The 12,609-nt window shown below is 41.4% G+C and overlaps 1 protein-coding gene across 1 annotated transcript in view; it reads right to left on the minus strand.

Moving 5' to 3' along the window:
• The window catches only part of NBAS (NBAS subunit of NRZ tethering complex), a 3,380,746-nt gene that overhangs the window by 3,147,845 nt on the left and 220,292 nt on the right, over positions 1-12,609 (minus strand). Inside the window, exon 6 of the mRNA XM_044064792.1 lies at positions 5,260-5,303. Coding sequence (XP_043920727.1) covers positions 5,260-5,303 — 44 coding nt within the window. The remainder of the gene's footprint in view (positions 1-5,259; positions 5,304-12,609) is intronic.

Consider the following 12,609-nt stretch of genomic DNA (forward strand, 5'->3'; position numbering starts at 1 on the left):
TTGGCAGGAGAGGTAGTGGTGGGAAAGCGTATACTTGTAGGTTCTCCCAGCTGAATGAGAGGGCATCCACTTTCCATGCTTGTGGATGGTAACTCCTTGGGCAGAATTTTTGTAGCTGGCAGTTTATTGGGGATGCAAACAGATTTATCTCTGGGCTCCACCATTTCTGTGTTATCATTCTGAATATTTGTGGATTCAACTCCCATTCTTGGGGATCCATGATGTTTCTGCTTAAGTCGTCTGCCAGTGTGTTTTTGTCTCCTGGCACGAATTGTGCTTGCAGATGAACTTGAAGGTTTATAGCTGTGTTCCATAAGGTCATAGCTTGTCTGCATAGGGGGTAGGAGTGAGTGCCCCCTTGCTTGTTTATGTACCACATAACTGTGCTGTTGTCTGTCTTTAGTAGTAGTTGTCCTGGATGCAGCAGGTCCTTGAAAGCTATAAGAGCATTTTGTACAGCTAGCATCTCTTTTTGATTGATGTGAAGATGCCTTTGTTCTGCGGGCCACGTGCCCTGAATACATTTGCCTGCCATGTGTGCTCCCCAGGCGTAATCCGATGCATCTGTTGTCAGTGTTTGCCTGGCTGTGGGTTGTGTAAAAGGCTGTCCCTTGTTGAGGTGACAAGCTTGAGCCCACATTGAAACTCCTGTTGAAGGCAAGGGATTAGTGGTATAACTGTTTCCAAACTTTGACAGTGTTGAGATCATACATTATTTTGGTACCATTGTAGTTTCCTCATATGCAGTCTGGCATATGGAATTAGTAGTATGCAAGATGCCATGTAACCCAAAACCTGCAGAATTTTTCTTGCAGGGAGTTGGGTCTTTGTTGCCATCAATTGAAAGTATTGAGTCAGTTGTCCTTGTTTGTCTGGCGTGAGATAAGCCATCTGGGCCGTTGTGTTCAAGCTGGCACCCAGGAATATAATCTCTTGTGAGCGCACTAATTTTGATTTCTTTTCGTTTACTGTGTACCCCAGGCAACTTAATAACTTTTTTACAAATGCCAGATGCTTTAGAAGAATGTCCTTGCTCTCTGCTTGAATCAGGCAGTCGTCCAGGTACGGATAAATTTGAATTCCTTTCTGTCTGCAAAATGCAATTACTGGTGCCAGGCACTTTGTGAAGACCCTGGGCACAGTAGATAAGCCAAAAGGCAGTGCAGAGAATTGGTAGTGCATTGAACCCGTTATGAATCTGAGGTATCTTCTGCAGTTTTGTCCGATAGGGACATGCAGGTATGCCTCTCTGAGGTTCAAAGTCACGAGCCAAGCTTTCTTGCCCAGCATGGGAAGAAGCTGCTGTAATGTCAGCATTTTGAATTTTGGACCATCCAGGTAAGTGTTTAGAGATGAAAGATCCAGAATGGGCCTCTAGGCTTTGTCTTTTTTTGGGTACCAGAAAGAGTCTTGAGTAAAATCCTTGTCCTTGCTCCTGTGATGGTACCTTTTGAATAGCTCTCATATCCATGAGTGCTGTAATTTGTTTTTGAGCCTCTGCCCATTGTTTTGGTGGCAGATTTGGCATTTCTTTTAACCTTGGCAGAGTGTGAACGTGGAACCTGTAACCTTGAAATACAATGTTGAGAACCCATTTGTCTTTGGTGATCATTTGCCAATTGTGGTAGAAGAGTGATAGTTTTCCTCCCAAGGGGGCTGCCAAGAAGGATTTGTTTGGCAGCTGCAGTGGGAAGTCATTGGAGCTGTTTTTTATATGGTTGGGGTCTGTCTTCCCCTTCTTTCTGGCCTGATGCAACCCATTGTCGAGGCCTATAAGGACCTTGTGTTTGACCTCTACCTCTTGGACGTCTGTATCTTCCCCTTTGAGGTCTGCCTGTAATTGGAAAGGACCGATTCTTAGTTGGCCAGTTTCTGCTAAATCTAGGAGGCTGAACCTGTAAGAAATCCTTCACCGTTTGCATAGATTTTGCCTTATCCTCCATTTTCTTTAGTACCTCTTCTACCTGAACTCCAAATAACACATCCTGCTGCAAAGATGCATCCAATAATTTTGCTTTAACATGATCTGGTAATGTATGTTCTTTTAATCAAGCATGTCTTCTAATGACAGAGCCTGTAACTACTGCTCTGCAGGAGGCCTCTACAGAATCAAAACCACATTGCAAAGTATACTTTCCCACTTGTTCAGCTGCATGCAATAAATCCTGCATTTCTTTAAAATTAGGAGGATCTGATTCTGGAAGCATTTTTTGTTTTAACTGAGACAGTAAAAATTGCTGATATTTTAGCATATGAAAGAGGCTATTTAAGGCTCTCATTACTAAAGTTGCAGACGTATATACTTTCTTTCCCCATCTGTCTAATGCTCTTGAATCTCTGTCAGAGGGAACTGGATTCTTGGCTGATGAGGCCTTAACTCTTTTGGGTCCCTGAGAAATAGTTTCAAGGTCAGCTGCAGGGCTTTTATACAGAAATTTATGTGAGTCAGGGACTCTGTAGTATCTGTCAGGTTTAACAGGGGCTGGAGGGAAGGAATCAGGATTTAAGCTGGATTCAGTATACACATCATCCACAATATCTAACACTGGTGGAATAGCAAGGGGTCTGTGTTGAGGTAATAAAAGGAAGTCTCTGAGCCTTTTCTTGGATTCTGAATAATCCTGGCCTTACCAGTGGAAATGCTCCCTCATGGTATGTAGGGTTTCCCCAAAGGAGTAGTCCTCAGGTGGTGAGGCTGATGGAATAGATTCCTCAGCATCAGAATCCTCATAAGGGGGTAAAGAGTATCCTAGGTCTGAGGATGAATCAGAAGAGATGGACACCTGGTTGGATGAGTCATAGTCTGCATCCTGTCTAGGCCCTTTATCAGGAGGGGGATAGGACCCCTTGATCAGAGTGATTAGGTCTTCGGCCATTTTGAGCATTTGTTTCTTAGGCATGGAGGCCTGTCCTGGAGAATGCTGTATTTGTTTCTTTGACTTTAAAGGAGGCTTAGACTTAGCTGAGGGTTTAATGCTTAACTGAGTAGGTCTGAAGACACCCTCTGTAGCTGTGGGTTGCTCAACTACTCCGGATCCTTCTGAAAGGTTAGTCTCGGTAGGCTGAAGAACTTGTGCGTACAAAGGCCCAGCCATCTCCACGTGGGAGTCAGAGATGGCTTGTGGTTCTACAAAGCGGTCGTCAGGAGCTGCGAAGGCGTCTCGCTGAAAACCGGAGAACCGGCGACTGGCCTAGAAGAGGCTTCGTCGTCAGTTTTGGGCCTCGGATGCCTATCCTTGTCTTTGCGATTTTTTTGTATTCCGGTCATCGGAAGTTCCGACGGCATGGTATAATTGAATTTTCTACCAAAATAATGTCGGGCAAAATCAAACCGACGTTTAATAGTGCGCTTGTTAAACCTAGCACAAAACCGACAACCAGTGACGTTGTGGTCAGGGCCTAGGCATGGGATACAATGGGAATGGAAATCCTTATGAGGTATTTACTTCCCACAAGAAATACAGTTATTAACTTTTACTGACATCGGTCTGAGGCAAGAAAAAGTTTCCCCAACTGGGTACTTAGCTTTGTAGAAGACTCCGGTTCTGGATTCGGAATGAAAACCTCAGGAGACGGCCAACCGGCACTTGCGAACTGCTTTTGCTTCGGGCACCGCGTGGCAAGAAAGACTGAAGAAAATGGCGTTGGCTGCATCTTATATACCCCTGTCGCACTGACGTCAGGGAGGAGGCGACAGCAACCGACGCCGGACCAAGACTTTGGAACTCAGGCCGACTGGGGAACCGCCTGACGGCAGGATAACCCAATTGTAATGACTGCAGCAGTGTAACACAATGAACATCTGGAGAAAGGAGATTTTACCAAAAGGTATGCATGCAAGCAAAGGTGTATAAAACAGGCAAGAAAGGACATGAAATTACTAAAGGAAATTAGTAAATGGATGTAGGTACTGGGAGCAAATAACTTGTAATGGAAAGGTAATACTATGAGATGTGGCTAAACATACGTTTGGGCTGCAAGTTGAAGACTACCTTCCCTGCTAGGGACTGATAATACAGAGGGACAGGAAAGTGCTAAGTGAAAGTCCACCTTTGATGAAGTTTTCTGTTGAGTCTAGTTAAGAAACCAGGTACATTTGCACCCAAAGTAGACATATGAGGATTTCTCCTTGGGTAGATAAGAAAATGATGGAAGTGTATTGGTGAAGAAAGAGGTAACTGAGAACATGTTTTCTGGGAAAGTAATGAGTTAAAATTTTTTTTAAAAATTAAATGAAGAATATATTGACAATAATGTCGGAACAAATGGTTGCAACTAAGGAAATTAGTCTTTTGCATGGGATACAGGAAATTAATTGCCAACTCATAGTAAGGCTTTACTAATTTTAATGTCACTTACTGGCAAAAAAAAAAAAAAACAATAAATAGAAAATGGAAACCAAAACCTGTTCTCAACTTTATGAAATTTCTGTAAATAGTAAAGAAGATTAAAAAACTGGAAGTGGAATCTTTAGAAAAGGGAATGACCAGACTACATAAAATATGTGGAAGTTGTAAGAATACATGTAGAATGATAACCAGGATGAGGAGTGAGGTTTAAGAGAATACAGGAACTGATAAATCTATTTAATGATGGGAGTGAATTAAAAGTGGTAAAAAGAAACCATGTGTGTTTCATGACAATAATGAAAACTTACTACAGTTTTTTTTTCTTTTCTGTTAACGTATGGAAATCCGTGTCACAGCTAAATATGTGGTGATTTAATAAAGATGTTAAAAAAACTTCCCATCATGATCAGTTATGAGAAAGAATGCATAATATGCTTATTGGTATGAAAATGTTATATAATATCTTCTAGTGCAGGGAACTGTTTTCCCTGAATGACAGGTTAAGATCACATTACCATGGCAGGAAAAATAATGTATTCTTAAAAGGTGCACTAGTAGTAAAAGCCACAAATGACCTCAGAAAATGTGGCAGATGCTAACTTGAACAAGAGCTAGCATAAGAAAGAATGAATGCAGTGCATAATAGGAAGGACAAAAGAGAAGAGAATATCAAAAAATAGCAACAGGTATCACCTAGTACGAAAAACAGGCTTCTAGAAAGGTCTTTGGAGTTAGAAAGAAATACATGGACAGAAATTCTTAAAGAAGTTTTTCCTCTGCAGTTATAGTTTATGTCTCTGGCCCTGCATCTTGTTATAGTAGTACATTTAGAAAAAGAGTTAAGATAAAAGACAGGGAGTATATTTAAATATAAATACATAACACACAGTCCTACAAGAACATATCTTACCTTGGCACTTTCCTATGACAGAGCTGAAATCATCCCGGGCAGACCTGAAAGTAGAAAAATAAAGGTTAAGTCAAAGAATGTGTAGAACATGGAAAAGTAGCTTGTGTGCATGCAAGTGTGACAAAAATGTACATGTTTATGTATATATTGTTAAATATGTAGCAGCTCTCATCCTATGTCAACATGATATAAATAACATTGCACAAAAAGTGTTTTCTAAATAGTGAACATCTTGTAAATAATAAGGTCGTAAACAGTGGTGCACATACTGTTTTGTAAATGTTGTCTCTCCCTTTAAGGCATATAGGTACAGTTTCTGAATTAAAAAGAAATAGCTCTGTTAACAAGTAATCAGCCTATTGTGTATGCTATAAAAGAGGGGTTATTGTCTTGCTAACAACACACGATGAACTCTTGATGCAAGAGGAGTTTGGGTCTGAAAGCAAAGAACAACCAATCTGGAAGATCCTGATGTAGGAAGATGTTCTATTAAGAATTCATACAGAAAGAAGTTCTGTGAAGTCACCTTGTTACTGTAGAAGAAATGGTATGAAAGACTGTACTTTTTTTTGTTACTTTACTCTTTCTAAAAAGAGCAGTCTGCTAGAATATATTTTCCTGTTCAACAAAAACACATTTGCCGGGATTCACTAATCCTCCATGTAAGACTAACTAAGTCTTACTCAGAAACGGCAGTCTAAGAGTATGATGTCAGCGCATCATGCATATTCATGAGGGCACGCTGACTCAACTCTAAGGCTAACACGGAGCGTGCACAACTGCAGAGGGCATGTCAGACTGGTGAGCAGTCCAAATATCCATGCCCCTGCAAGTGCCTAAACAGTAAATGCCAAGAGAAATGAGCGAGTCTGCTCAAATGTCTGCATACCCAACACTGCACTCCCCCACATTCTAAATCCCTGTACAAGTTTAAAATGTAAAGCTTTCCATTTTATTTTTTTTGTTTTATTCCCGATATAGCTGCCCGTATTTGCGTGTGTATGCGCGGGTTTGCCCATTGCTTAGATACAGTTAGCAGTGAAGACATCAAAGAGGATAATAAACTACTTATATGCAAATTAAGCCAAATAGCAATAGCGTAGTGGTAGAGCCTTCGCACAAAGAGGAGGCATTCCCAGTTTGAGTCCCACCACTCCCCTTCCCATTTTCTGTAGGAAATCTGTGCATAAAAAGAACTCCTAGCATTTACCTTTGAATTGTTAGTAAAGTGCATTGAAATGGCCTATGTAGTAGTGAACGATATTTTATATATATATAAGAAGGTGGAATGGTCATGCATACTGATAAATGCATAAGTAACGTATCTTAAGCAATGTGAAGCACTGCTAAGCAAAGTTTACTAGTATTAAGCACAGTTAAGTATAGTTGCTCATAGCTTAGTACTGCTTTAACTAGCGCAGTGGCTTTGCGCAGAGCTGCGCATCGCGCCAACTAGCGCAAACAAAAACATGTTCGCGCGGAGCTGCGCACCGTGCTAACTAGAGCAACGTCGGGCAACGTTGGGCAAAGTTGAGCAAAGTCGGCTAAACACAGCCACACCTCCTAGCCGGTCTGGCCAGTAGTAAAATAAAAAGCAATGATAGGCCTCAAACCCAGGATACTATGCACCATAATCACAGTACTAAACCACTAAGCCATGACAGCTTTACATATGGATGCATTTCCAACACACTCATATATAGCAATGGAAGTTTACCCATTGCTAAGCAGGTTTACTTTTAGCTGAGAATTTTCAAAACCGGCCAATCACAAATAAGTGCGGGAAATGAGGCATATTTAAGCTCCATAGGCGGGAATAATTGCCATAACTGGTTGTAGCTCCCATCTGCAGACAGTATGGCTGGTGTCAGAGATGGCTCTTGTTTTCAAGCGCAACGGTGGGGCATTGAGGAGTCAAAAGTAATGGTTTGGCTCCTCGTCCATCATCATGATGCAAGACTCCTGCAGGGCCAGTTTCAGGGCACAGAGTACAAAGGGGAAGCCTGGAATAGTCTAGCACATGATCTCACCAGTGCCACAGGCATCCCTCGGACTGGTGAGCAGGTCAGACAACACTACTCAGACCTGAAGAGATGCAAGGAGGACAGACTGAACCAGTGGATACAGGAGGCCAGTGAAATGGAAAATGCCCCACTACTGAGTATCTAGCCATGGAATGAAGTATATAAGAATTGCTATTGTAGTCTATATTATGGATAGGTATGTCTCAATATCCCTTTATTTACTTCACAGCTGCAGGTGTACGTGCTGCGAATCAGCAAGCCTATGCAGATAATCTGCTAAGGTTGCGCCACCAAGCAGGTTACTAATTATTCTACGTGTTGTCATATAAAAGTAAGAGAGCCTGAAAGAGAGTGTTGTAACCCATTAATAAAGGTATAATAAGTGTTGAATAACTTCTCTGCATGTACTGTTATATAAAATAAGTGAGACAGCATGAAAAGGTGTTGTAACCCATTAATAAAGGTATAATATGTCTTGAATAAAAGACCTCTGCATGCACTGATATATCAAAAAATGAGAGCCACTAGAAAAGTGTGTAATGTAATTAATAAAGGTATAATTCTCGAAGTGTGTCCATGTCACTTTCTTCAATATGTTGTTGTACCCTTGCATTATAGAAATAGTACTGTTGTATTAAGCGCAGTCAACCCACACATGGGTAGGCCCATATAAAGTGGATGAAGAGAGTGCCAGTAGCTGTTAAGCATATATACAGTCCTCAACTGTCGGTTCATGGCCGGCATGTACAGGTTAATCTAGCACATGAGTAGCTTGTTATTGTGCTCCCCAGAAATGTCAGTGTGCTGCTAGAAATGTAGGGGGCTGTCAACATATACCGGATAATGTCACCTGAACACATCCAGATATGTAGATATATAAATATAAATGAAATATATTAATATGTAACAGTAACATCTGCATCCAGGATAGTTTGTATGTCAGGTATATCAAGGACTAGCAAAACCCATTTCACAATTTAACGGTCATTGCCTAGTGTAATAATACATGTAGGGGATATATAACTGCAGTCAGTAGGAATGTAGTGTAAACTTATAAGTATATATAAGCTGTTAATGGAGGTATCTTTTTACACCCTACTGTATGTGCATAAACAATGCAATTCCACACCTCAATGGGTATGTCTAATCTCATAACATTTGTTGAGGCACATGTCCTATTGGTTCATAAATATCTGCATTTACTATGATATATGTGCCCTGTTCACATACCACAATCTTGGTGGCCTGTTGCCACCAATCAATCCTGCATGCTGTTGGAATGTCCACTGTTGTTCTATACATGCATGTGTTATGCTTGCTGTTCAACTGTTGGAACTCTGGTGTGTTGGGTTAATGGGAATACTACTGTATGTTGTTACAACTAAATTGGAATGCTGTTAGTTATTACTAATCCATATTGTCATTAAATCCTCCTAAACAAAGAACGTATGGGAAGGCCGGTCCCAGCAGACCCACCTGTCCCACCTCAGCTGGCGATGGCACCTGGCACCAGCAGGTCCAGTGCCCAGCCCGGGACCTCCTCCTCCATTGGTCCTGTGCCGCCTTTGGGTGGAAGCGCTGCAGGGGATGGGGCTCATCCCCCCGTGCAAGCGTGGCCAGTGGAGGGCCACCTATCACCCTCCAAACAGTCCGGGCTGTGGTGCGTAGGGAGATTGAGCATTCAGTCGCTGATCCTCTATGCCAGCTCGAGGCAAGAGTGGCGCGACTCACGGGTGAGCCTGCCCCTCCTACACAGCCACCCTCCGGGCTGTGAAGGTGTAGTGGTGACTGCCCATGGGTGGGGATCTCAGTTCCACTGTTGCCATCTGTGGGCTCATAGGCTTGTGATTTCCAAACATCCTTCCCCATCAATGATGTTCACCCACCCCATGTGTCATATTCCGCCCCTGTATGCATCTTGTTTGTCTTGTCTGTTTACCTCCCCAACCTACCTCTCAAAATATACCTACTTCCCCTACCCCACATTCCACTCTTACCTGAAAAAACAAATGGGTAATCTGTTCCCACAAAAGAATTACGCCCCATACATAGCTGCCCATTTTGCACAAATGTCCACTGAACACAAACTGAAATTCAATTGGCAGTACAACATACTTCGTTGTCCACACCCCTCTCTCAGGGGTGGAAGGTTTCAAATTTCCCCTCCAAATTACTAGTATATGCACAGCTGTTGCTGTTAAAGAAATGGGCAGCTATGGATCTTCCCTACACCCGTCCTGCACATTCCGAGCTGTTTTCCTTACTGTCTTTCCCCTCTTTGTGCCCCTTTTTCACCACTTTCCTATCTCCCTATTTTCTTTTCTTTCAAAGAAATGAGCATGGGGGTTAGTGTGAGTAAGCACTTTTAAGAAGTAGTTAGCGAGTATGCGTGAGTGTGTACTTGTGTGTGCTTAGCTAAGTATTGCTAAGCGTCGTGCAAACCCGCTTACAACTGCTGAAAAGTGCCTTAGTCACCCTGCATAGGAGGGGCCTTGTTCTGCTCAGCAGCAAAATAAAACACCACTGTCAGTCTCGAACCCCGGACCTTGGACAAACTAGACTGCATGAAGTACCACTAAGCCACAGCAGATATACAGCAGGTTGTTGCTGAAATATATATATCATGCATCCGAATGAGTGAATGTAAAGGAAAGATAGGAATGCCATAACACAAAACCTGTTCTGTGGAACTTTACCAGCAGTTGTTGTGGAATTGCATTACATGACTGTGATAACAGAACCAGACATTCTAGCAGTAAATGTTACAGCAGCACTTTACAACCCCCACACAGTATCAAAGCAGGACAATCCCCACCCAAATGTACAAAATACCTGTGTGTTCAAGGTACAGCAAGGATGTAGGTAGGCATACTCAGTACTGGAATTGTCCAGTTTTCATGAGCATCCTGTGATAATGTCAACAAAAGAAAAAGCACAAACTGTACAGAAGTGAGTACATTAATATCCACAGAACAGCAGTTCCAAAACAGTTCTTGTGCCAAATGAAAACATCTCAATAACTATGTAAGTATGGCAGCTAATTGTATAAGTAGAAAAGAAACTACATACTCCCATGTATCTTGTGTTAGCATATGTAGGGGTGAGTACACTTCTACACTGTCAACTGTGTACTGGAAGTGGCAACATTCAGGTCTGAGTACAACATTCAAATCACTGGCTACACCCCTCGCATCAGTTATGAGAAGTACACCAACCTTCTGACTTACACAACGGTGTCCACAGCAAACAAACATGGTCCCCACTCTGGAAAGCTGAAAGGGCTATGCCTACCTGACGTATTAATTTATAGCATTGGGTTGCTATGACAGTGAGTACTGCAAGTACCACACAGCAGGCTGCATGCAATTGCCAAATGGTGGCCACCAACTGGTGCAGAGGCCATCACATGCACATGTGCAGATACCTATAAAAGCAGGCTGTACATGCTGTCCACACATGCAATCATTTCATTGCAAGTACGGAGGGAGAGAGAGAGAGAGAGCGAGTGAGAGAGACGGACGCAGAGAACAGCAGCAGGAAAAAAGAAAAAAGATCAACAAAAAATATACTGAAAGAAAAAGTAATATATTGAAAAAAGCAGAAAACCTAAAAGAATATATTGAAAAAAATATATATTGAAAAAATATATATTGAAAAGAAAAATATATTGAAAAAATAAATATATCATATTGAAAAATAAATATATTGAAAAAATATTGAAAAAAAATAGTGAAAAGAAAAATATATTGAAAAAAATAATATTGAAAAATAATATATTGAAAAGAAAAAAATAATTATATTGAAAACATATATATATATCTTGAAAAAAAACATAAGCTATAAAAATAAAAGCTATTACAAAACACACGAAACCGACAAATACAAAAACATACAAAGGAAAGGTATGTAACAGCTATGTATTTACTAGCATGTAGTAGATGTTTATGAAGAGTACTCTACATAGTTTGAATCATCCACATGTGGCAGCAGTACGTATCTATGCACAGATGCCCTGCATAACTACTGGCATGGAGAAATCAGTGTGTAGCTGTGTGCAGTGGGATATGACTGTGACATATGTAGTTCAGCATTAAATGTCAAACATCTGATCCATGTTATCTGTGTTCTGTACAGTAGTATGTACAATGTCTGTTTGTGGGAGTAGCGCATACAGTTATAGTAACAAATGCATGACAGTCATATTAATGTGTAGCTTAGCTTTGGCAACAGCTGTACCAGGCTAGTATGCTAATCTAGCATTTGCAGCTATATATACACCCTCTAATATTACTGTGTGCTCACATGTGACACCTGTTCATGCTGCAGCAAGGCCCAACAGGTCAGCCGTGACGTACACGAACTTACAACAGTGTGGACCTTGTGTGCGTATGGCACACACATACGGAGAGATCTGTCTGTGTCAGATATATTAGCATCTGTACATGTGCACAGAGCAAGGGGCATACTGCAACTGTTTGTGAAGGGTGGACATATATATGTTGTTGAAGGTTGTTATGTGCATATTTCTATGTAGGTTGTAGTGTGTGGCAAACAAGACAGCATACAGTGCTGTTATATGACATGTGGTGGTTAAACACTGTGGGTATGATTCGTCAGGTTTGCAGTGTTGCAGCCAGTGAGACCTACTAAAGCTACATGGGCTGAGAACACCTTCAATGCATTCCGCACAACACTGTGCAATATTATGACATAACTGTATACCTCACAACCTTTGCATAATTGATATCCCCACCATGAAAGGTGGACTGCATATGTGCCTATATGTATATCTACATGTACACCAATGGATGTTTATATGTGTGTGTGTGTGTATATGTGTGTATATATATATATATATATATATATATATATATATATATATATATAGAGAGAGAGAGAGAGAGAGACAGGGTCATATTTACTGGAACAGATGCCTGGTGACAAAGCCATGGACTAAAGCATAATGTTGACACTGTATTGGCATACCTTCTTGCAAAAACTCTGTACCCATGAACTACCACATAGGTGGTAGTCTACTTAACACCGAAGGTGTGATAAGAGACCATGGGACACAGGTGGACAGTAGTCACCCCTTTGATAATCACAGTGCCACACTAGTCATGTCGTCTGTCTACTTGGCACACGTCATCACAAAAGGTGAGTCATCCAGGGAAATATAGGTCAGTGTTCCTCTCTACTCATCACACATAAAGCCCATTATAGAGTACAATGCCCCATGCGGTATGTACCTCACAAGACATCTACAGCAACTGGAAACGACACAGACATACCTCACAAAGAGTAATACCGGCCTCAAACAGATGCC

The sequence above is a fragment of the Protopterus annectens genome, chromosome 1.part0 (assembly GCF_019279795.1).
Source record: "Protopterus annectens isolate FY-2018-M chromosome 1.part0, PAN1.0, whole genome shotgun sequence".
Lineage (NCBI taxonomy): Eukaryota > Metazoa > Chordata > Ceratodontiformes > Protopteridae > Protopterus > Protopterus annectens.